Here is a 26,545-nt window from a genome sequence, read left to right on the forward strand (position 1 = left end):
CCCCTAAAACATCATGAAAACATCACAGAAAATATGCATGAAACGGCTGAACAGGGCACCTTCGGCGGCACCTTCGGCGGCCGAAAGTCCTGGACAGAGACGAAACTCAGCTAGGTTCGGCGGCACCTTCGGCGGCCGAAAGTGCCAGACAGAGACGAAAGTCTCTTTTCGGGGGCACCTTCGGCAGCCGAAAGCTGCCTTCACAAGAGGGGTTCGGCGGCCGAAACTCCCTTCGGCTGCCGAACCTGGTTTCTGCCAAACGGCAGAAACTTGGTTCAAATGAACCTCCTGCCTCCCAAAACCATAGATCATGCATATTTCTCAACCAAAACACGCATACAAGTTCCTAGGGGTCTCAAACATGCATATACCCCATCTACAACACTTCATTCACACACAAACAAGCTACATTGCTCAAACTTCATCAAAACCCATAAACTCAACATATGTCCTAACATGCATTTCTACCCATAGATCTTACTTAAAACTTGTTTAAAACATAAAAAGGGTTCAAGATCGACCCTTACCTCTTGAAGAAACGAGAGGAAAGCGATCCTAGCTTGGAGATGGAGAGATTAAGCTCTTTGAACCTCCAAGCACTCAAAGCTTGCTCAAAGCTCACAAATCTTCAAAACAAGGTTATAAACTTGTTAAAACCATGAAAGATCTAGAGGAAACACTCAAGATCGAGGGAGGAACGGTGGAGACTCACCTTGGCCGACAATGGGAGAGAAAAAGCTCGCCCGTGCGGACCAAGGGGACCCTTTTATAGTGGCTGGCCAGGCCACGTTCGGGGGCCGAATGTGCCTCCGCATCCATGCAATGTTCGGCGGCCGAACATAAGGTTCGGCGGCCGAACCTGCACTTCCCTCACTTAGACTTTCGGGGGCCTAACGTGCCTCCCAAAGTCCATGCATGTTCGGCGGCCGAAAGTGAGTTTCGGCGGCCGAACCTGAGTTTTTCCTTAAAGAATTTTCATGCAAAAATTTATTTAAAATCATACTTAAAACATTAAAATACATGAAAATATTTTATAAAAACATGCTTTTACCCTTCTAGAGGTTTCCGACACCCAAATTCCACCGGACGGTAGGAATTCCGATACCGGAGTCTAGCCGGGTATTACATTGCAGGTACAGGGTAGACCAGGAGGTCCGCAAGAGTAATGAAGTCATGTGTTTGTAATAGATAGCGTGTGGACATGACAAAATTGTAATGTAATGTCTTATGTAGTCATGTCATGTAATAATGATATTGAGGATTAGAGATTGTGCTTGACTCTATGTGTAAGGTCTCCCTTTTAATACATGATCTTAGATGTTTATGTCAACCAACTCAACATATATTGTATCGCCCATTGGGGCATTGATGAGATCCCACAGAGGGGTCATGGTTATGATTATGACTATGTTTAGTGCATGCACAGGTTGAGTTTGGTGTATGAATGTAAGGAAAAGTTTTAAATTTTTATGTATGTTGTTGATCATGTATGGGATTAAACAGGTTTACAGGTTGCATGTCAGGCTTGCTACGGGTCCCAGCGGCCTTAAGCCGACCTGGATCCTAGCGCCGGTAGCGGTATGATTTTCGGGTCGTTACAAATGGGCTTCCTCCATAATCTCTCTCTTCAAGCTTTCCACTATGAGTACACATAGTCTATCACCAAACATTAAAGTTCCATCCTCCCTTAGAGAAAAGTCGGTACGGGTGCCATCTCTTACTTCATTACTGATCTTGCTTAACTGCTCATCTTGATTTTGGGCTTCCTTGACTTTTTCTATCAACACTAGTCAAACTTTGAGAGTTGCTAACAATGCTCCTGCGTCATCCACTGCTAGTTCTACCCTTAAGGATCTTATCTCTAGTAACAAGGGAAGCCGAACTGTTTTAAGATACCCCAAATTACTAAAGGACTTGCGACTAAGGGCATCAGCTACCACATTAGCTTTACCTGGATGATATTCAATAGTACAATCGTAGTCCTTAAGTAACTCAATCCACTGTCTCTGCCTTAAATTCAACTCCTTCTGTGTGAGAAGATACTTCAAACTCTTGTGGTCTGTAAAAATCTGGCAAGTCACGCCATAAAGATAATGCCTCCATGTCTTTAATGCAAACACAACTGCAGCTAATTCCAGATCATGGATGGGATAATTTAATTCATGTGGTCTAAGCTGTCTAGAAGCATAAGCTATCACCTTCCCATGTTGCATGAGTACACAGCCTAAACCCTTATGAGAAGCATCACTATACACCACAAATCCATCTGTACCTGAGGGTAAGGTAAGAACTGGGGCTGATGTGAGACATGTTTTAAGTTTCTCGAAACTCTCTTGACATTCATTTGTCCATTCAAACTTTGCATTCTTTCGAAAGAGTTTAGTCAATGATGCTGCAATGATGGAGAAATCCTGCACAAAGCGACGATAATACCCTGCCAAACCCAAAAAACTTCTAACCTCTGTAACATTAGTTGGAGGGTCCCAATTGACTACTGCTTCAATCTTCTTAGGATCAACCAAAACTCCATCTGCTGAGATAACATGTCCCAAGAAAACCACCCGATCAAGCCAGAACTCACATTTGCTCAATTTAGCATATAGTTGCTTATCCCTCAAAATTTGCAGTACTATCCGTAAATGCTTTTCATGCTCTTCCTTGCTACGGGAATATACTAAGATGTCATCAATAAACACAATAACAAAGCTATCCAAGTAGGGCTTGAACACCCTATTCATGAGATCCATAAAAGCAGCGGGTGCATTAGTTAACCCGAAAGGCATAACGAGAAACTCATAATGCCCATAACGAGTTCTAAAGGCTGTCTTGGGTATTTCAGACTCCTTGATCTTCAATTGATGATAGCCAGACCGCAAATCAATCTTAGAGAATACTTTAGCACTTTGGAATTGATCAAAAAGATCATCAATGCGGGGTAAAGGATACTTATTTCGCACTGTGACTCGATTCAATTGTCTGTAGTCAATACACAATCTTAAGGAACCATCCTTCTTCTTCACAAATAGCACAGGGGCTCCCCAAGGTGAAACACTGGGTCTTATGAAACCTTTATCAAGTAGCTCCTGCAATTGTGCTTTTAACTCCTTCAGTTCTATTGGGGCCATTCTATATGGTGCCATAGAAATAGGAGCTGTACCTGGATTTAAATCAATAGAGAATTCAATCTCTCTATCTGGAGGCAACCCAGGAAGTTCTTCAGGAAATACATCAGGAAACTCGTTTACTACTGGTATATCCTCCAATTTAGGTCCTTCTAGGTTACTGTCCACCACATAGGCTAAATATGCTTGACAACCCTTCCGAAGCATCTTCCTGGTGGTCATGGCGGAAATCACATAAGAAGGAAGTAAACGCCTCTCCCCAAAGAAAGTGAACTTGGACCCTTCTGGACTATTAAATACCACTGATTTCTCAAAGCAATCTATTGTGGCATAATGACGGGATAACCAGTCCATACCTAGGATGACATCCAGATCTTGTAGACACAAAGGAATTAGATCCACTAACAGCTCATGATTGCCCAACTTAACAACACAATCCCTATACACCTGTTCACATACAACAGAATCCCCAACTGGAGTACTCACAGCTAATCCACAGTCTAAGGGTTTTAATTCTCTATCAGCATGCTTAGAGAATGATTGAGATATGAAAGAGTGAGTAGAACCAGGATCTATAAGAATGTGTACATCTTTATCAAAAATAGTTAACATACCAGTCACCACCTCTGGAGATGCTCGTGCCTCCTGCTGTGTCATAGCAAAGACTCTGGCTTGAGTGCGAGGTCTACCAGGTTGCATCGTCGGTCTAGACTGAGAAGATGAAGTAGCTCCACTGGCTTTGCTTGTGCTAGGCCCAACTTGTGCCGTAGGTACTCCCTGTGATGGTGTCATACCATACCTTAGATTCTGAGGTGTCACTGACCCTTGCTGAGAACCACTGTCTCTGGCTATCAACAATGGACAATCTTTCTTAAAATGCCCCGAAGAAACACATTCAAAACAACCCTTATCGAATTTTCTGCACTCCCTAGCATGATATTTACCACCGGTGGCACATTGAGGAAAATGTCTCTTCCTTTGCTCAAACCCAGAATTATATCCTTGCCCACGTGTCTGTGCCCCAAAGGAACTACCCACTGGCTGTGCTACTGAACTCTGACTAGACTGTGGTCAAGCAACCTGCTGCTCTGTGTTAACAAAAGAACCTCTCCCACTACCTCTGTATTCAGTTTGGGACTGAAATGAACTGCTCCCTCTCTTAGCTGGTCTTTCTCTGAACCCCTGTGAACCCTGCACATGCTTTCTACTCATCCTTTGCTCATACTCGTTCTCTTCTTGCTTAACTTTCTCAACATTCAAAGCTGCTTCCACCAACTCTCTGAAATTATTACCTCTGAACCAGGTCATGGAAGATCTGATATTGACATATAGGCCTTGTCTGAATCTATTACATTTAACTTCCTCAGAAGGCAGTATGTCTGAAACAAAGCAATAAAGATCTTCAAACTTGTCAACATACTCTCTTATTGAGAGGCTTCCTTGAAACAACCTGAAAAAGGCATCCTGTTTCCCTTTCCTGTAACTTTCTGATAAATACTCCTGGCGAAATTCATATATAAATTGATCCCAAGTCAGTCCGACTCCATGTTTGCGACGAATGCCATCAAACCAACCATCAGCCTTACCCTGAAGCAAACCATATGCATTATCTACCTTATCTACATCAGTCAGCTTCATTAATTCAAACACTTTTACCACTTTCTTTAACCATTTATCTGCAATGTTAGCATCAGAAGAGCCCTCAAAATCATAAGCTCCCAAACGTCTAGCACGATCCACTATCTCCCATGGATCTCTAGGTTTAGCTGTAACAGCTGCTGTAACAGCTGCTGTAACTACTTGTGCCACAAAAGCACCCAGGTCTGCATTGATTTGAAAAGGATGGGCTAGTGCTACAGGTGGAACAAAAGGTGGAGCTGCAGGTGCGACAGGAGGTGCAACTGCAGGTGCTGAAGGAAATGATGGTGCAGTCGGGTTCTTGATTCAACACCATGAGAAACAGAATCTCCATGTCCTTCTCTGCTCTCAGATAACTCATGATCTGCCACCCCTTCAAGAGGTGGAGGTGTAACTGCAGGATCCCTAGGAGGTCGACCAATATCAGCTAATCTAGCTGTACGAACACCACGGCCCCGACTTCTATTACCTACTTTGGGCGGCATTGTCCTACAAACGGAAAAAAATACGAAAAGAATTATCAGAATATAATTAAAAATACTGACTCGAGGAAAGTCTACAGAATTTATAAACCTAAGCTCTGATACCAAAAATAGTGTAACGGTGACCTGCATGCTTGCGGATTTGCGGCGCAAATCCGTCCCACATCGGAAGATTTGAAGGAATTGAAATTAAATATAATAACTAGCACAAAACTACTAAATAACTTGGGTTAACCATTTTGGGCCAAGTGGAAAATGCGTCCAAAAGTTATTTGGGTCAGTTCGGGCTCGGCTGTTTCAATTGGTATCAGAGCCACCCTGAGTCAGACAAATTGTGCGGAACTAGTGGGCCTGCAAGGAAAGGGCTACCCGTGAGAGACGAGGTGGAGCCGCCCGAGACACTAGCAAACCACAATACCCAAGGGTTCGGTCCGGTTAGCAATTGTAATCGATTCAGTTGCAACGAGGACGTTGCAAATTTAGCGGGACCGAGTGTAACGGTGACCTGCGTGCTTGCGGATTTGCGGCGCAAATCCGTCCCACATCGGAAGATTTGAAGGAATTGAAATTAAATATAATAGTTAGCACAAAACTACTAAATAACTTGGGTTAACCATTTTGGGCCAAGTGGAAAATGGGTCCAAAAGTTATTTGGGTCAGTTCGGGCTCGGCTGTTTCATCCGCAGTCATCCTGCTTTCTCCAGGTGGTGGAAAATGATGCTGCTGTGATCCTATCATGTTACTGTTTTGTGACCTCTATGCCTGAAACCCACGTCCGATAGAACTGAAGCGATTATTATTTGTTCGATTTAAAGAATGCACTTGATTTGAAGCCAAACAATTACTCCCTATAGAAGAATTGAAAAAATCAGGACGAGTTGATTAAAGTCCCTTCCGTTTCATCTGAAAACCATGTTTGCCGCTGATCAAAATTTTTCAATTAAGAAATCAATTATGTATATGATGGTCTATGAGGCTTCAAAATTGTACTCGTAAAACTCTCATATTGTCGACCAAGACTTGTAAGAAGAGAAAACACCTTCTCCTTATCCAGAACTAGCTTACCAATAGCTGCCAGACTATCACAAATCCCTTTAAATGTGCAGATGTGATCTGAAATTGATGTTGTTTCCTTCTTGCGAAGATAAGAAAGCTGTTGTCTTAGTGTAAATTTACATTCTTGTGACTGTTTTGTATAGGCTTCTTTGAGAGCATTCCAAACTACTTGAGATATTTGCAAACCTAGAACACGTCCAAGACTTTCTTTAGAGAGAGTTCCTACAATCCACCCTCGTAGAAGTATATTTGTTGTTTTCCATTTGATAAAATCATCTTTTAATTTTGGTGTTGGGTTTCTGGATTTTGTGTGGTTGAGACAATAAATTTGGATGGGAAAAGTTCTTCATTAATGAGATGATTGATTAAATTCTGGCTTTCTGCAAGGCCAAGAACTTGCTCTCTCCACGGTGGGTAATTTTGTTGATTGAGTTTCAAGTTAACAAAATTATTAACGTTGAGAGTGGAACTCATAGTGATTAATTTGAAAAGAAGAAATGAATTGACAAGAAGAACAAACGGAAGAAAAAACGAAAAGAATTGTGAAAGAGAATAGAAATGCGGAAAGAGAATTGTTGCTCTAATACTACAAGACGTTTTTGAAATGAAAGAGGAGTTTAGATATTTGAATTAATTTTAGTTTCTCAATTCCAATAAATGTACGGCCTTACAAAATTATATATAAGAAATTACAAGTAATAAGCTAACCTCAAACTAACTAAATAAGATTATTTTAGAATTTAAATTAACAAAAGATACGGATTAAATCACACCATAGATTTTTAATCAATGAACATAAAATATCCCCAAAATTTTCGTGGGTCTCCTTATCACTCCAACAACCTTATGGCTCCAACCACCTTATCACTCCAAACTCACATTAAGCAAACTTTTTATCGTCAATAGTCAAAGCATTGGACGAAAATAATCGCCTTCCCTTATCATATATATCCTACAAAGCTTAGATCGGCATTTCCTTCCATTTCTTTGGAAGGGTCTTAAGGAAGGAATTATCATTAAAATAGATTCCTAAGAATATATTTAATTTTCTTCTATTTGATAGGCTAAAATCAACTATGTGTGTAATCGTAACATCCATGAGACAAAAATTTAGATTCAAATTTTGGAGAGGATATTATTGAGAGAGTCAATTATAAGTTTCAAGAAATTAATTTTTAATGGACCGCAAAATAAATAGGGTTGAATACCCATTTAAAAATTAAAATAAAAATAAAAAAAAGAATAATGACAAATTATTTTTCATCATCTATCTATTTCTATCATATGTCTAATATAGAAACTATATTGTGAAACTCATTAAATACACAAGACTTGCATATTAATTTATGGTCTATGATGAATTCCGGATCTAAATAAGAATTCTTCCTAATACCCTAAGTCAACACATGAGCACAAAATTGGAAACAGCGTATATCTCAAGTGGCTGTCAATATCTGCAAGACTCCAAGCAAGATGGAGGACTTTTGGGCAATTTGCATATAAATTAAATCAAAAATTGGGAATTTTATGAACAGAGATATAGCTTAACTATAGATCTGGGAAGCTATATCTAGCCAAAAGTTCATTGCAGCATGTGCTTCAATACACAGATAATTAAACAAGCTACAATTTGTACTGCTGTCTCCCTCAGCATCATCAATCATTACAAAAAATTTTAAATTTAATAATATTTTTTATAAAAAAAACATGTAAAAAGTCAACATTCCTTCTAATTTTACCAACTGGGAAGCAATAGATTTACGCTGAGGGACAGCCAAAAGTCTTGTAATATAATAATAACACTGAAGGATCCAGCCTTGGGCTACGGGGCTATGCCCCCTGAAATCTTTTAAGGGTATGTGAGTAATTTTCTTAAAGTATAAAAAATTATTATTAAATTTTTATATATTTAAAAAATTTATTTAACTTATTTTTATTTTAAAATTATTTATAAAAAATTTTTACTATTTAATCTCTTATTTTCTTTATTATTTATCAATTTAAAAAATTTACTCCTTATTTTTAAAATTTTAAATTCAAGTCTCCATTTAATTTTTTCTAAATTATTCATTTATTTTTTAATTTAATTTTATATACTATTTCTATTATTAAAAAATAATTTTTTTATTTATTTTACTTAATTACTAATCTATTTATATAATTAAAATTATATAAAAATAAATTTTAATGAATAAAAATATTTATTTTTATTTTAAAAAAATAAATTTTAATAGTAAATCATGTATTAAAATATTATATTATTTTAATAGTATCGTTTATGAGTTTGTATTTCCCATTATAATGGAAAGAGATTTTTCTATACTAAATATCATTAAAAGTCGACTGGATGATAATAAACCATAACTAATTGATTTATATTTAAAAGATATATTTACAAAATAATGATATTATTAAGAATATATTTCAATCAATAAAAAATAAATTTAAATGATTATAATTTAATTATAATAATTTATTCACGTTTTATAAAAATTTATTTTTTTAATATATATTTATTTTATACTCTTTATTTTATAATTTTTTATTTATTTTTATTTATTTTAATTTTTTATGCATGTTAAAAAAGATCATTTATTTTATTGACTTTTTAATTATACTATTTTAAAATTATTAAATTATATTAAATATTAAAAAAATTTTAAATATTTATTTAGAAAAATAATAATTAATGATAGATTAATTTAAAAATAATATAAAATTAAATAGAATTATAATAATTTTTTATTTTTTATTTTTTTAAAATGGAGATTAAAAATTGAAATAGTAGAATTTGAAACCTTTCGAATTTATTCAGATATATGTATAATAAAAAAATAAACAATAATTTTAAAATAATAATAAAAAATTAATACAATAATAAAATAAAAATAATAAATTTTATTTATTTTAATTATTTATTTAAATTGAATCCCTAATTAAATTCCTGGGTTCATCACTGAATAATAATAATGCACTAACTTGCATATATCCCTGGAGGAAGGACAAGATAAATTTTCCTTGCAGTTTAAATTATAACAGCCAATTATTTATCATATTGTCAATTATTTTTACATTTTTGGTGTTTAAATATTTAGAAAAATTAATAAATAAAAATATTTTCATAACTAAAAGAAAAATAAAATAATTTTTAATCAAAGAAAATGATTTTTTTTTTCTTAAAAGTAAGGCGGTATTTGAATTTTGAGAATCTGATTAAAACTACTGAAATTTTTATTGCAATCAAAAAATGAAAAAATAAATATTTTTTAAAAATATTTTCACATATATAAATAAACGTAACTTTAATCGTTAGCCAAAAAATAAAGCTATAATTTTCATTTAAGTCATCACGGATCAAAATTTAATTTTTTAAAAAATTAATTTTACTCATCTATTTTTCAAATCAAAATTGAAATTGATTGAGTTTACTATCAGGTTATTAATAGAACATAAAACAAAACCCTCAATTAATTTAATTTAATTTACAAATATTTAATGAATTTTAATATATTTAAAATAAATATAATAAAAAATAATAAAAAATATATTTTTTAACATATATAAATAAAATAAAATAAATAAAAATTATGAATTAGAAAACTCACCGCGTGAACTCTCAATACTACGTGTTATAATCATCTAATATTTGTGAAATTAATTTAATAAAAAATTATGACTAAACTGAACCGACATATTAAAAGCACAAAAAAGAAGATGAGAGTGTGATAATTAAGATGCTGACACATAAGAAGCTGCCATTGTTGACTAACCAGTACCAGCAATTTCGGTAGAATCTGTCATAGACAATTATATCCTCCCAACAAATCTGGAGACGCCTAATCTTAAATGTGCCTTAATTATATCCTCACATTTTCATATTATTAAAATTTAAAATTTAATAAATTATTTTAACCTTCATTTATTTGTAAAATTAGTCTGTATTTAAAAAATATTTTCCATAATTAATTAATTTTTTAAATACTCTAAATATAAAAAAATATAAATAAAATTAATAAAAACATATTAGTATTTATAAGAAAAATAACCTTTTTTTAAAAGAAAACTCATATTTCAATTTTAAAAATTTTATTAAACTTACATATATGAATTTATTAATATCATTCAATTTTTTAAATTATAATTAATTAATAGAAAATAAATTTTATAATTTATTTTCCATAAATAAGTGCATCATTGAATTATTTTTATCTCACAAAATAGATTTAATTTTTCTAAATAAACTAAAAAATAATTAATATTAAAATGATAATTTTTCTAAATTCAAATAATTTTTATAAAATAAATTTTTTTATAAAAATATTAAAATTTTTAATTTCACATAAAAAAATTTTAAAATATTAAATGAAATTTAAAAATAATATAAAATTTAAAGATATAATAATTTAATAAATATAATTAAAATCAATTCATACTTTTTCACATGTCTGGGTCAAAAATAATCAACCCAAGAAAAGTAGAAAACTACTGTACTCCAACAAAGGTAAAAGATTTTATTCCCATAAATAATATATTTAATTATTTATTGGAATTAGGTGATATTATTTTACTTCTTTTATTATGTTTCCACTTCTTTCTAAAAAAAGAATGGTTAGGTAGTAGAATACTTTAATTAATTTTTTTTATTTAATTTAATTATTATATTTTATTTTATTCACACAATTTTTTGATTTAAAGTAATTCTAATATTAAAGATATTTTTTCTTTTTATTTTATTTGCATTGAAAAACAAAATAGATAATGAAACTGAATTTTTTTTTTAAACTGATTTTTTCAATGGCATTTAATATTATTGATTTTTTTTTCCTAAAAAAGCAGTTTTTAACTTTCAAAGTACAATGCCAAACAAACACTTAATGTACTAGCTTTGGTCCTCTAGTTTCTCTCAATCTTTCTACTCTCCTTTCTTCTCCCATTGGCCTTGGATACTAATTTAAGCTTTAACATTTTATGTTGATTATCACTGGAACTCTAGTATTCAAGCTGAGATCGAACTCTGAAAAAAAATACTGATCTAAATTCCATTAAAATTTACTACGTAAACTAATCAGTAAAACTCACCAAAAACCCTGACTCATCAGAGAAAAACCCAACTCATTTGACTTGACGGAGAGTATAGAAGAGCAAACCTATCTATACCGCGACCTTATCAGCATAAGTATCGGAAAAAAATTAAATAGCCGTCTGACGAGAATGAATTGGCAGGTACGCCAGTACGTATGTGGACAAAGACAAATAGCACTTAATGACCTGAGATCCAGAAAATAGGATTTACAATGGTTGTGTAAACTTGGCTGTAGAGGAGGGTGTTCCTTTCTTTTATTTCTTCCCTTTTGTTTGCTAGTGACTACCACATGTTTTTATCATGTGGATCCGTATGTACGGGAGCGTCAGATACCTTCTTCGCACTAGACGACCATTTAATTTCTTCCGGCGCGCATGCAGGTAAGGCTGCGAGGTGACTGGGCCTGCTGTCTTTTCTCATATCACGTCACCGAGCTGAGCTTGTAATCGGTGGACTTGGGCTTGTGAGTGATCCGGTCCGCTCCGTAGGCCTAAATCAGGGTCGAAAATGTTGGACCGGTCCGTCAAGGAAGCTTCATGGGCTTTGGGCCAGTACCGCCTTCAAGGGTTCGGCCTCCTACTAGGACGCGTAAAGCTCGGCAGTCATCAGCACCGTAGCAGAGTGGCGGTTATGCATCACTAGAAAATAAAGAAAAACAGAAAAAAATAGGAAAGAACGATCCATTCAAGCTAAGTTTTTCCATACGTAAATTGTAATGACCTGAAATCGGACCGCTACCGGCGCTAGGATCCAGATCGACTTAAGGTCGCCGGGACCCGTAGCAAGCCTAACATACCACCTGTTATACCTGATAATCCCATACATGATCATACATTTACATAAAAATTTTAAACTTTTTCATTCACCAAGCTTGACCTGTGCATGCATCAACCATAACATAAACTCCACACAAGAGCCCTCATCAAATGCTCTAGTGGGACATCATATCATACATCAAACTTGGTCTATCATTTCTTAACATTAAAACATTTATCATACTGATCATGTACAAAAGGGGATTAACATACATTAGGGCCAAGCACAATACTAATCCTCAATACATAATTATACAATCTCTTACAATACATTACATTACATTATTTTTCATGTCCACAACTAACTATTACATACATTAAGCTTCTACTCTTGTTGACCTCCTAATCTAGCCCGTACCTCCAAACCTGGGGGTTAAGGGAATGGGGTGAGCTACTAGAGCCCAGTGAGCAGAATAGTAAAACAGTTTATAAAACATATGCTTTCATGGAATGCAACACATCACAAACAAATCACATCAATGATGGACTTGTCACCAATAGTCCTCTATACATTCCAATGGTGCCAAGGGCATAGAATGGGCCTCACTGGTCTTTCTCTTAACATCACATAACATAACATTCCAATGTGCCAGGGGCGTAGAATGGGCCTCACTGGTCTTTCTCTTACTCTGTGCCAGGGGCGTAGAATGGGCCTCACTGCACTTCCATACCGTATCATTGTCATCATATCATACCGAGGACTAATGGGTCATCCAACATCCATCCACATCAACATCAAAGTATACAATGCAACATATTCGTGAATTCTAATGCAAACAACCTAGTATATATCATGGCATTCGTGATGCATGAACATGCTTGGAATTTATTTGCTTTAAAACATAAAGATCCATTCTACTCACCTCTGGCTGACTTTGAGAAGACTCTGAAGCAGCTACCTCACTGCTAGGATCCTCGGTTCCTCGGGTCCGAACCTACACAGGTGGACTCAAATGAGGGACCAAACATACACTAACATAACTCTAAATAACTCCCCAAAAACCTCCTAAAATACCACAAAACATTCATAGAAAACATGCAAAAGAAGGCTGAACAGGGCACTTTCGGCGGCAGGTTCGGCGGCCGAAAGTCCCTCCAGAGCCGAAAGCCATGCACCTTCGGTGGCCGAAGGTTCCTTCCAGATCCGAAACTCATGCATGTTCGGCGGCACCTTCGGTGGCCGAAGGTTCCTTCCAGATCTGAAACTCATGCATGTTCGGCGGCACCTTCGGCGGCCGAAACTGCCCTCCAGAGCCAAAAGTCCAAACTTTCGGGGGCAAGTTTAGGCAGCCAAAAGTGGCACCACAGGCAGGTTCGGCGGTTGAAAGTGCCTTCGGCTGCCGAACCTGAGTTCTTCCAGAAATGGCAGAACTCAGCCCTTATGCACATTTAGTCTCCCAAACCTTCCAAAACATGCACAAACATGTTCACAAGCATATAGGGGTCTCAAACTATCCTATACCCCAACAAACATCAACATGGCAACAAACAATAACATACATTCATCATTAAACTCACATAAACCCTAACATTCCTCAACTAACTTAATCATGCATCTATTACCCATAAAACCTCTTAAAACCTACTTAAAACATCAAAGAGAGTGAGATTGACGCTTACCTCTTAAAGATCGAGAGAAGGCGTGACCCAACTTGGAGATTTGGGGAAAACGGGTTCCGGGGGTCTCCAAGCTTCAAAACTTGATCTTTAGCTCAAAATCTTCAAAACCAAGTTAAAACTTGTTAAAAACTTGTAGGATTTGAGGAGAAAACACAAGATCATCAAAGGGGTGGCGGAGACTCATCTTGCCCGAAAATAGAGAGAGAAAACTCGGCCATTTTCGGACAGGCGGCCTTTTATAGGCGGCTGGCCAGACCACCTTCGAAAGTCAAAAGTGCCTCCGCAACTCCACCATGTTCGGCAGCCGAACCTGAGTTTTTCTTCTTGTTCCTTTTTCTTTCAAAACTCAATTTCTTTTTTTGTTAAACCATAAAAACATTTATAAAAACATATTTTACCCTTCCAGAAATTTCTGACATCCGATATTCCACCGGAAAATAGGAATTCCAATGCCGGAGTCTAGCCGGGTATTACATAAATCATATTTCTCTCCGGATTTCAGATTATCACATATTAATTTGAAATATATTATTATTAAAAATTATTAATAAATTACTAAAAAAATAAAAAATACCAATAAAATTTCTTGACCGTTTATTCAATAAAATACGCAGGTATTATAAAAATTATTAAAATAGAGTTAAAAAGTATTTGGTAAATCTTATTAATACTACAAGAAATATTAAAATTAGCAATAAAAATTATTATTATCAAAAATATATAATTTACTGTTAAAAATTTATTACAGTAATATATAATTGTTATAGGTTGATATTACAAAATTATGATTATAAACACTTTATAATAAAATTATATTTACTGTTAAAACAATAATTAATAAATATTATTGTTGAAAATTGATGACCGCTGGATTTCTTCACCCCAGAACAGGGGCTTGACCCCAGCCAAAGGCCCATGACACAGAGGCCCACGTACTTGATACCCCCCAACAAGCCTGGCTCATCCCAGCTTCCGGGCCGGGCTCGACCAAGCTTCCTCACTCAGTCCAGCCTGATCCCTGACCAGCAGACCCCTCTCAGGCCCAGCGTCCAGCCCAACTCTCGGCCCAGCCCGGGGTCCAGAACAGTACTCACCAGACAGCCTGGCAGATCCGCTCGAACGTACGCATGAGGAGAATCAGAGGCCGTTACGCATGTAACAGGCAGCTGATACCCTAGTACACCCGAATCTGTATGGCAGAGATGCGTGGCCCAATCCTGGAGAGACCTTTACACGTCACCAGCAAGCAAGACAATGTATAAAAGAGGAGTCCCCTCCTCAGAAAGTTTAAGCCTTATTCTGTAACACAAAACCCTTGAAAAACCCTATTGGATCTCAGATCATCAATTGGCGCCGTCTGTGGGAAACGAAGGAGATCTTTTCATCACCGGAGTTTTCACTTTCAAAACCCACTGAGATCCACAATGGCAAACCACCAAGAAAGTAACCTTAATATTCCAAATGACTTAAGCTCCGCCCAAGAGGGGCAGCAGTTCTCTTTTTCTAGCCCTACGACGTTAAATAACCAAACACCCATCTCTCTTAATCCCTCGCCAGGCTTGGCAGGGAATACTCCCACCATGACCCTGTCTAACCAAGACATTCAAACCATGGCTCTCCAGCTACAAACCACTGCTCACTGGTTGGGGCAGATAATGCAACAAAGGGGACTTAGCACCCCAGTAAACGCACTCCCAGTAGTGGAGGAACCCAGAACCGATGAACCCCGACCCACCTCTATCCGCCTCCAAACTAACAACCACGATGCCGGAGAAGAGGAAGAACCGGAGGCCCGAATCCATGGGAGAAGGGCAAGAGAGATGATAGAAAATGAAGAGGTGGACGACTATTCTGCTGAAACAACCAGGGAAACGGGAACTGAAACAGAGGAGGAAGAATGTAGTTTGGGCAAAAGATCCAACCCAGAAGATGAGAAAATGAACCAAAAACTGAAAAGGTTGAAGGAGCAGCTCCTAGCCGAGCTAGGTAAGAAAGATCAGAGTCAAACCTCCTTGCCTACTTCTTCTCCCTTCTCAAAGGTAATGCAGCAGGAGACCGTTCCCAAAAAGTTTATGATGCCGCCGATGGCGACCTATAATGGGGCTGGAAACCCGAGAGAACATGTCATGAACTATAAGACCTTCATGGAGTTGCAAACTCTGTCAGATGCTCTGATGTGCAAGGTGTTCCCAACAACGCTCTCGGGGCCAGCGAGGGCATGGTTCAACAGCCTGGAGGCCGGAAGCATTAAAAGTTTTGGAGACCTTGCCCTCCGCTTCATTAGCCGGTTCGTAGCCGGGGTGCCAGCAGATAGGAAGACAAGCTATCTGGAAACAGTTAGGCAAAAAGCTGGTGAATCTCTCAGAGAGTATGTCGCCCGTTTCAATACGGAGGCCCTGCAGATTCCCGAGCTCGACGAAGGAAGGGCGGTAGAGGCCATGCAAAAGGGAACAACCTCTGCCGAGTTCTTTGGTTCTTTGAGCAGGAAACCTCCGACCTCACTGGCCGAGTTGATGAAGAGGGCGGAAAAGTACATAAGGCAGGATGACGCCTTAGTAACGAGTAGATTTGCCAAAGGGGTGGCAGGAAAAGAGAAAGCCCCGGAGGAAGGAAGGCTGGAGAAACACGAGAAGAAGCGTGGGAAGAGGCCTGAGCCATATAAGCAGGCCTGGGAAAGAAGGGATCAAAGGCCCCCCCCTCCTCCCAGGGCTCATGAACCACGAGTGCTCCCCCCTTGGGTTCCTGAGAAGCCTACTCCCCTCAACGCTTCCAGAGCCGAAGTGCTCATGGCAGTCCAGGATAAGGAGTTCCTCCAGTGGCCTAAACCCATGAGGTCGGAAGCAGATCAGAGGAATCGTGACAAGTATTATCAGTACCACCGGACACACGGCCACGATACAAATAACTGTTTTCAGTTAATCACGGAGATTGAAAGATTGATAAAAAGGGGGCATCTCAAAAATTTTGTGAAGAAACCGGAGGGGCAGAGGCCTCCGCCCAGTCCGGCAGCCCAGATGCCCAGGAGAACTGGAGCTGGACCAGTGAATGATGGGTCTAGTGGGACTATTAATATGATTGTTGGAGGAACTGGAGGACGGATGAGCCGTCGAGGAAAGAAGAGAAACCGGGAAGGAGAGATCAGCAATGGCGAGGTCATGCAGATCGTTGAACACTCACCCATGGCCATCGTTTTCTCTTCAGAAGATGCACAGGGCATTCAGATGCCCCATGATGACGCGCTTGTTATTGAAGCAGTCATTCATAATTTTCGGGTGAAGAAGGTTCTGGTGGATGATGGGAGTAAGGTCAATCTATTGCCATATTGGGTTTTCCAGCAGATGGGAATCCCGGAGGAACAGCTGGTTCGGGACCAGTCACCCATCAAAGGGATCGGAGGAGCACCGGTATTTGTAGAAGGGAAGGTGAAGCTGGCCCTTACCTTGGGAGAAGCACCCAGAGCTCGCACCCATCATGAGGTGTTTTTGGTGGTTAAACTCCCACTGAGTTACAATGCGATTTTAGGGAGGCCGGCGTTGTTTAGCTTTGAAGCTGTCACCAGCATCAGGTATTTGGCACTCAAGTTTCCAACGGAAGAAGGAGTGGGAATGGTTCGGGGCAGCCAGGAAGAAGCAAGGGCGGTATACTTGGCCACAGTAACAGAACCAAGCTCAACTGGAGAAGCGCTCGACTCGGAAGTTCTGGAGGTCAGAGATGAAACAAAAGAAGCCCGGACAGAGCCAGTTGGAGAATTGGAGACCTTCCCCTTATCAGAAGCAGATGCAAGCAAGATTTTCAGTCTTAACGCCAACCTCACCAAAGAACAAAAAGGTGAAGTCATGACTCTGATCCGAGGTCACGCGTCGACCTTCGCATGGAAGCCCTCAGACATGCCAGGAATTGACCCCAAAGTGATGACACACCGATTGAATGTCCTCCCCGAGGCCAGACCAGTGAAGCAAAAGAAGAGAGTAGTAGGAAGAGAAAAACAGCAAGCCACCCGGGAGGAAGTGCAGAAGTTAGAAGAAGCAGGCTTTATTAGGGAAGTAATGTACCCACAATGGTTGGCAAATCCTGTGTTAGTCAAAAAAGCCAATGGCAAATACAGGATGTGCATAGATTTCACCGACCTAAATAAAGCCTGCCCCAAAGATTGTTACCCCCTCCCCGATATTAATAAAATGGTCGATTCAACGGTCGGATTTGATTATATGTCTTCTTTGGATGCTATGTCTGGTTATCACCAAATCCCAATGGAGAAGTCGGATGAGGAGAAAACCTCATTTATAACTGAAGACGGGACTTACTGCTACAAAGCTATGCCTTTCGGATTAAGAAACGCCGGGGCAACTTACCAACGATTAATGAATAAAATCTTTAAGAACCAGATTGGCAGGAATGTAGAAGTGTATGTGGATGACATGGTGGTTAAAAGTTCAACTTTTCAACAACACATAGCAGATCTAAGGGAGATATTTGGGGTGTTAGATCAATACAGAATGAAGTTAAACCCAGCAAAATGTGCTTTTTTCATCAGGGGAGGAAAGTTCTTGGGATACATGGTGAGTGGAAGAGGCATTGAGCCTAATCCGGAGAAAGTAGAAGCCATATTGAATATGCCAGAGCCGACCTGCGTAAGGGACGTCCAGAGATTAACCGGGAGAGTGGTGGCGCTTAACCGATTTATGTCGAAGTCAGCAGAAAAGTGTTTACCATTCTTCAAAAAGTTGAGAAAGGTACCAAACTTCAAATGGACGGAAGACTGCCAAAAAGCTTTCGCGGAACTTAAGAAATATCTTAGCTCGCCTCACGTGCTCAGCAGTCCCATAAAAGGGGAAGAGCTTCTGATATATTTGGCAGCCTCAGAACAGGCAATCAGCGCGGTACTAGTAAGGGTAGAAGGAGGAGAGCAGAAACCTATTTTCTACATCAGCAAGGTACTTAGAGACACTGAGGTCAGGTACTCGAACATTGAAAAATTGGCTTATGCCTTGTTGTTAGCAGTCCGGAAATTCAAAGTTTATCTGGAAGGCCACCAAGGAGTTGTGATGACAAACCAACCCTTAAAGAAGGTCCTACGTAGGCCGGAAACTTCAGGACGGATGTTAGCATGGTCCGTGGAAATCAGCCCCTACTGTCTGGAATACCGACCTCGAACAGCAATAAAATCTCAAGCGCTGGCTGACTTCATAGCAGAATGCTCATTCAACGAGGAGAAGGAAGAATTATCCTCGGAGATGCCTAGAAAGGAAGGAGAGCGAGAGCTTTCCCAAGAATTTAGCTGGCAGCTATATGTAGACGGAGCATCAGGATCTGAGGGCAGCGGCGCAGGGATAATGCTTAAGGGGCCGGAGGGCTTCAAAGTGTGATATGCTTTACGGTTAGAATTCAAGGCTTCTAACAATATGGCCGAGTACGAGGCCTTGGTGAATGGGATGTTGGTAGCCTCGGAAGTAGGGGTAACCGACCTCGAAGTAAATAGTGACTCTCAACTGGTGATCAACCAGGTGACGGGGGTATATCAAGCCAGAGACCCCATCATGCAGAACTATCTTGATAAAGTAAAAGCCATAGAAGCCGAGCTCGCAGAACGGGGAGTTATTGTCAGATTTCAAAGAATACCTCGGGATGAAAATGAGGAGGCAGACCTGCTTAGTCGATTGACCAAAGAAGAATTAGAGCAGCTCCCTGACGAAGTATACATACAGCATATCCGCACACCTGCTTTCAAGAAGACAAACACGGTACTGCAGGTGGACCAGAGCCCAACTTGGATGAGCCCCTATCTGAAATATTTGGAGAAGGGCGAACTCCCTGAAGATAAAGACGAAGCCAGAAAGATAGCAGCTCGAGCTGCCAATTACCAAGTAATAAGGGGAACTTTGTACAGAAAGGGGAAGTCCAGCCCATGGCTCCGGTGTGTAAGTCCGGAAGAAGCTGCAAGGGTAATGGAGGAAATACATAGAGGCCTATGTGGGGCTCACGAGGGAGCAGAGACATTAGCTAACAAAATATTCAGGCAAGGATACTACTGGCCCACTGTTAAGAAAGAAGCAGAAGAGTTTGTCCGAAGGTGCGACGTATGTCAGAGATTTGCTAATGCCATCAGGACCCCTGCCACTCCTCAAGCAAGCATATCCAGTCCATGGCCTTTCTCGCAATGGGGAATTGACATCCTGGGCCCTTTCCCCAAGACTACGGGGCAAAGAAAATTTGTAGTGGTAGCTGTGGAATACTTCTCGAAATGGCCAGAGGCAGAAGCAATAGCAACAATCACAGCCAGAAAGATGATAGATTTCGTATGGGGGCATATCATCTGCAGATTTGGCATACCCAGAGTGCTTATCTCAGACAACGGCAGACAATTTGACTGCAACACTTTCAAAACCTTCACGACGAACGTGGGCATATGGCATAAGTTCTCCTCCGTGGCCCATCCTCAGACCAATGGTCAAACGGAAGTCACTAACAGAGCAATCCTCCAAGGATTAAAAAAGCGGCTGGATGGTGCAAAGGAAAATTGGGCAGAAGAACTCAATAGTATCCTATGGGCACTCCGAACTACTCCCAGAGCACCCACTAAGGAAACACCGTTCGCACTCGCTTACGGTACAGAGGCCGTAGTTCCAGTTGAATTACAGATCCCCACTCATCGAGTTCAATTTCTCAGCGAAGACACTAATGGGGACAAGTTAAGAAGCAACCTGGATGCTCTTGAAGAAGTTAGGGAAGAAGCACAAGTCCGAACTGCTGCTTATCAACAACGAGCGGCAAGATATTATAATCAAAAGGTCAGAGAAAGAAGCTTAAAGGTGGGAGACCTGACTTTAAGAAACTTGGAAGCTACAGGAAAAAGAGCAGCCGCAGGCAAGCTAGCACCGACCTGGGAAGGTCCATTCAAGGTGACAAAAGTGGTTAAGCCCGGGGTATACCGAATTGAAGATATGCAAGGAAACCCCGAGCCCCACGCCTGGAACATCCAGCACTTAAAAAGGTACTTCCCTTGAAATATATGTAAAGAAAAATATTGTACTCTGAAAGGCACAAATAAATAAAATAACGCCATTCTTTACGCAATGATGTTATCTCCATTAAGAATGTTACTTCTCTTTGAAAAAGAAAGAACAAAACTAGAAGACCGGGATCCCCAAGATCTCCCGGATGCAAGACCAGGATCCCCAAGATCTCCTGGCAAAAGAAGACCTCCTTGAGACATAGAGACCTCCTGGAGGAAGAAGACCGGGGATCCCCAAGATCTCCCGGATGCAAGGCCAGGATCCCCAAGATCTCCTGGCACTAAGAAGACCTCCTTGAGACATAGAGACCTCCTGGAGGTAGAAGACCAGGATCCCCAAGATCTCCTGGCAAAAGAAGCCCTCCTTGAGACATAGAGACCTCCTAGAGGCAGAAGACCGGGATCCCCAAGGTCGTCCCGGAATTACAAGACCAGGATCCCCAAGATCTCCTGGCAAAAGAACACCTCCTTGAGACATAGAGACCTCCTGGAGGTAGAAGACCGGGATCCCCAAGATCTCCCGGATGCAAGACCAGGATCCCCAAGATCTCCTGGCACTAAGAAGCCCTCCTTGAGACATAGAGACCTCCTGGAGGTAGAAGACCGGGATCCCCAAGATCTCCCGGATGCAAGACCAGGATCCCCAAGATCTCCTGGCACTAAGAAGCCCTCCTTGAGACATAGAGACCTCCTGGAGGTAGAAGACCGGGATCCCCAAGATCTCCCGGATGCAAGACCAGGATCCCCAAGATCTCCTGGCACTAAGAAGACCTCCTTGAGACATAGAGACCTCCTGGAGGTAGAGGACCAGGATCCCCAAGATCTCCTGGCACTAAGAAGACCTCCTTGAGACATAGAGACCTCCTGGAGGTAGAGGACCGGGATCCCCAAGGTCGTCCCGGAATTACAAGACCAGGATCCCCAAGATCTCCTGGCAAAAGAACACCTCCTTGAGACATAGAGACCTCCTGGAGGTAGAAGACCGGGATTCCCAAGATCTCCCGGATGCAAGACCAGGATCCCCAAGATTTCCTGGCACTAAGAAGACCTCCTTGAGACACAGAGACCTCCTGGAGATAGAAGACCGGGATCCCCAAGGTCGTCCCGGAATTACAAGACCAGGATCCCCAAGATCTCCTGGCAAAAGAAAACCTCCCTCAGACATAGAGACCTCAGTAAAGAAGAAGACCGGGATCCCGTAGAACTCCCGGAAAAACAAAATAAAGGATAGCCGGTGAGGCCCCAAGGTCACCCCGGCACAGCCAGGATCTCGTAAGACCTCCGGAAGGTAAGAATAGTTGGTAAAGGACTTCAGGGCCCCCCCCCCCCCCAAAAAAAAAAAAAAAAAAAAAAAAAGGGGGGGGTCGAGCTCCCAGCTCGAACCGATAAGCCCAAGACCGAGCTCCTAGCTCGGATAGATTTATTTCTTCAAAAGATCAAGATACGAAAGCCAAAAACAAAGGCCGAGCTCCCTCCATAGAAGAACTCATAAATCCTTAGGAGGATATTCAGGCTATAATCAAAAGCCTAAATCAGTTTATTTAAAATAAATATACAAAGTCACAACGAAGAAAGAAGGACTAGAAGTCAAAAACTAGCATGACAGTTGCCATCAAATGGGTACGAGATTTGATCTCTCAGACGACAGCTAAGAGCTGAACTCACAACTTAAGATTAATTTAGAGCTTCTGAATAAACATATGAAGTCTACATCACACATACGAAGAGTAAAGATAAATGTCAAAGAATATGAAAAACAAAAAGGAAAACTAATATTCCATTAATAACTATTACAATTTATTTCTCCGGTAAGGAAGGAGGATGAATAGTCCTTAAAGGACTTACATCAATAACCCCACCCTCACTATTTCTATTTACAGCCACCTCTGAAGGAAGCTCGGTGTCCTTCGGACCAGCGCTCTCAATAGTAGGGGCAATTTCTGACCCAGGGTGTAGGCCTTCTTTCACAGAATCAGGATCGTCCTCCTCCGACCCTAGCTCGGATCCCTTTGAAGAAGACTCAGCTGGCCGATCTCGGTCCCTCCGGCAATCTCCTCGGGGCAAAGGGAAATCATCCTCCCCGTATAGCACTGACTCGCCATCTGAGTCCACTTCGCACCTACGAAGCTTGGCCAAAGGAATATCAGGAGCCTGTCTAGCTTCTCTTAAACCGCGATTGTAGCCAGTTACATACATGCGGTAGGCCTTATCAAAGATAGCCTGTTTCATTTCACTAGAAGCTTTATACTCATCAAGATGTTCTTCACAAGCCTCGGCTACAAATTCCTCAAACTCAGAAGAATCTTTGTAGTCTTGAAGATGAGCTTCACAGGCCTGATCAATTTTACCCTTTAGCTCATCAGACTCCTGATACTCCGCTATGTACTGATCGCGCTTCCGCTGAGCCTTCTCTTCGGCATACTTTACCACCTCAAGCAGGGCTAAACATTTACGTTCCAAAACTCTGACTTCATTTTTCAGCTGTTGTTGGCGAAGGTCGAACTCTTCAGCCGAGGAAGTCAAGTCTCTGATACGGTCAGAGCTTGTGCTCAACTCCTGCTCAAGGACCTGCACCCGAGCTAAGGCCATCTCTCTCTGAGCCTTTACTTCCTCCAGATGAGTCTGAAGTCCTTCGAAATCAGCCTTTAAGGCACCAAATTGGCGCTGGACTTCAGCTTTCTGGCTAACGGCCTCATCCCTCTCCTTGAGAGCCTCTGTCATAGAGGACAGCTGCTCTAGCACTCCTCTACAGCGAACCTCCAAGGTAGCTGCCCTCTCATCAGCCTCCTGGAGAACATTGCGAGTCCGAGACAACTCATCTTCTAAGGACGAGGTATGCTTGGCCGTCTCGGCTGTTTTCTCTTCAGCCTTTTTGAGGGCCTCCAACGCAGAATGCAATTCCACCTGGAGGGACTGGATCTGCTCCCGAGCAGCTGCCAAATTGCCCCTCGCATCACTGGTGGCAGATATATTCTCCTCCAGACGTGCCTCTTCAATTCGGTGATCTACGGACTCCCGGAGGGAGCGATCACGGATATCCACCTCCATAAAGAGGCCCGTCACCTAACATGAAAACGCAACCATCAAGAAAAAGAAACAAAGCAATCTGAAAGGAGGGGGAAAAATGACTTACCATTAGAAGCATCTCCCTAATGGACGATCCGAGCTCCTCACGAGAGCGAGACTGGAAGGATGCTTGCTCCTTGGTAAAGCTGGATAAAAGGCCGGTCAGAGCAAGAAGGCGTGGATCCGAGGCCTCTGTGGCTCCACCAAACATTTGCTCCCTAAGAAGGTCGGCAACAGCACTGGCCGGAGACTCGGATGTAATACCCGACGTCTTTAGAGAATTGCCAGGAGAAGGCAATGACGGGTCAGCAGCAACACCTTTCCCTTTCCCAATGGGAGGAAGAGCTGGAGAAGATCCTGTTGCAACCCTGGACTTCTTCCGGACAGGAGAAGAGGCAGATTTTCCAGAAGAGGCTGGGCGCTTGCCTCCGATCTTTGCTGGAATGCCCTCAGAACCCTCAGGTTCAGTCCTCACAGGGACAGGGGCACTTTCACCAGAAACCTCTGGACTTTGATCCCCTAGGAGGATGATCTCCATCCCCGTCCCAGAGGTCTCCTTGTCTTCAGCAGGGGACTTAAACTTTCCCCTTGACACCTCCTCAGTAGAATGGGCAGCACCCTGTCCCACTTGTTCAGTAGACTTTGAGCTCAACCCACCACGGCTAGATGGCTAAGCTGATTTAGTGCTGTGAGAGCTCGGCTTGGAAGCTCGAGAAGAAGCTTTACCAGACGGCCGGCTGACCTTCTCGGAGGAAGCGACCTGAGCTAGCTCTATAGCAATCTCAGTTACAGAACGCCCATCCCCAAAGGCGTCAAAAATTGCGTGCATGTTCTCCCGAGACAGGTCAAGGTTCTTGGGGAATTTGATGCCGTCCATTTTAACCTCAGAAGCTGCGAAAAATAAGAAATTATACAGAATCAGCATATTATCTGATATTCTTAACAACGAAGAAACAGAATAGCCGGACAAAGCACTATACCCGTGTCCTGGATATCCCTAAGGTTGGCCGCAAACATACACTTCTCGACATCATACTTCCTCTCAACGGAAGTCAGTCGAAGCAGCCCAACCTGCTCAATAAGACTCAATTCGGGCAGATCATTACAGCCCGGAAAGATCTCCCCCCAACTTACGCCCACATCCCACGATCGGCAGGACCCTAGTTTCAGCTCCGCCACAAGGAAATTCTCTATCCACCCCTTTATAGAATCCTTGTAGCCCGTAAGAAGAGATAGCCCATTGCGGGGGGAAAAGTAATAGAAGTTTTGCTTCGCCCGAACCAGGCGGAAAAAAGTAACAAACAGACAGGCCGTAGGTGTGAAACCCCAACACAGACAGATAGACTCGAAACAGGACATAAATAAAATGGAATTTGGGGATAACTGTAACATCCTCTGGGCCCACAACAGTAGATATTGTCCGCTTTGGGAGAGCACCTTCGGCCCATCTTACCCCTCACGGATTTGTTTCTGAGGGTTCACGCAAGCGTCCTTCCCCTCAAAACGCGTCTACTGTGGTCTCTTGGGGCTTGCCTTTATAAGGTGTCCCCCCTCCTTACCTCTTTCCGATGTGGGATACTTTCAATCCACCTCATAGGGCTTCTACCCCCCATAAGGCCTGAGCGTCCTCGCTCAGCACACCGTACTCGTGAGGCCCAGGCTCTGATACCAATTGTAACATCCTCTGGGCCCACAACAGTAGATATTGTCCGCTTTGGGAGAGCACCTTCGGCCCATCTTACCCCTCACGGATTTGTTTCTGAGGGTTCACGCAAGCGTCCTTCCCCTCAAAACGCGTCTACTGTGGTCTCTTGGGGCTTGCCCTTATAAGGCGTCCCCCCTCCTTACCTCTTTCCGATGTGGGATACTTTCAATCCACCTCATAGGGCTTCTACCCCCCATAAGGCCTGAGCGTCCTCGCTCAGCACACCGTACTCGTGAGGCCCAGGCTCTGATACCAAATGTAACATCCTCTGGGCCCACAACAGTAGATATTGTCCGCTTTGGGAGAGCACCTTCGGCCCATCTTACCCCTCACGGATTTGTTTCTGAGGGTTCACGCAAGCGTCCTTCCCCTCAAAACGCGTCTACTGTGGTCTCTTGGGGCTTGCCCTTATAAGGCGTCCCCCCTCCTTACCTCTTTCCGATGTGGGATACTTTCAATCCACCTCATAGGGCTTCTTAAGCCCTATGAGGTGGATTGAAAGTATCCCACATCGGAAAGAGGTAAGGAGGGGGGACGCCTTATAAAGGCAAGCCCCAAGAGACCACAGTAGACGCGTTATGAGGGGAAGGACGCTTGCGTGAACCCTCAGAAACAAATCCGTGAGGGGTAAGATGGGCCGAAGGTGCTCTCCCAAAGCGGACAATATCTACTGTTGTGGGCCCAGAGGATGTTACAATTGGTATCAGAGCCTGGGCCTCACGAGTACGGTGTGCTGAGCGAGGACGCTCAGGCCTTATGGGGGGTAGAAGCCCTATGAGGTGGATTGAAAGTATCCCACATCGGAAAGAGGTAAGGAGGGGGGACGCCTTATAAGGGCAAGCCCCAAGAGACCACAGTAGACGCGTTTTGAGGGGAAGGACGCTTGCGTGAACCCTCAGAAACAAATCCGTGAGGGGTAAGATGGGCCGAAGGTGCTCTCCCAAAG

General features: G+C 41.5%; 1 protein-coding gene across 1 annotated transcript; it reads right to left on the reverse strand.

The window, feature by feature from the left end:
- Positions 1-1,790: 1,790 nt before the first annotated feature.
- LOC110608243 lies at positions 1,791-24,432 on the reverse strand. Its single transcript, XM_043949373.1, has 8 exons — positions 24,321-24,432; positions 24,025-24,218; positions 23,586-23,891; positions 23,332-23,471; positions 5,074-5,249; positions 4,203-5,032; positions 2,773-4,136; positions 1,791-2,730 (listed from the first exon to the last, which is right to left on the reverse strand). The coding sequence occupies exons 1-8, from the start codon at positions 24,430-24,432 to the stop codon at positions 1,791-1,793; spliced, it is 4,062 nt and encodes a 1,353-aa protein (XP_043805308.1).
- Between the last annotated feature and the right edge of the window lie 2,113 nt (positions 24,433-26,545).

The sequence above is a fragment of the Manihot esculenta genome, chromosome 13 (assembly GCF_001659605.2).
Source record: "Manihot esculenta cultivar AM560-2 chromosome 13, M.esculenta_v8, whole genome shotgun sequence".
NCBI lineage: Eukaryota > Viridiplantae > Streptophyta > Magnoliopsida > Malpighiales > Euphorbiaceae > Manihot > Manihot esculenta.

Excerpts from the sequence above, each read along its gene's own strand:
- LOC110608243 (XM_043949373.1), bottom strand. The coding sequence starts at position 24,432 with ATGGAGATCATCCTCCTAGGGGATCAAAGTCCAGAGGTTTCTGGTGAA. Across the intron at positions 24,219-24,320 it reads CATTCCAGCAAAGATCGGAG|GGAAAGGTGTTGCTGCTGAC; the intron begins GCAAGCGCCCAG and ends CCATTGGGAAAG. Across the intron at positions 2,731-2,772 it reads TTTCTCGTTATGCCTTTCGG|GGTGTTCAAGCCCTACTTGG; the intron begins GTTAACTAATGC and ends TCTCATGAATAG.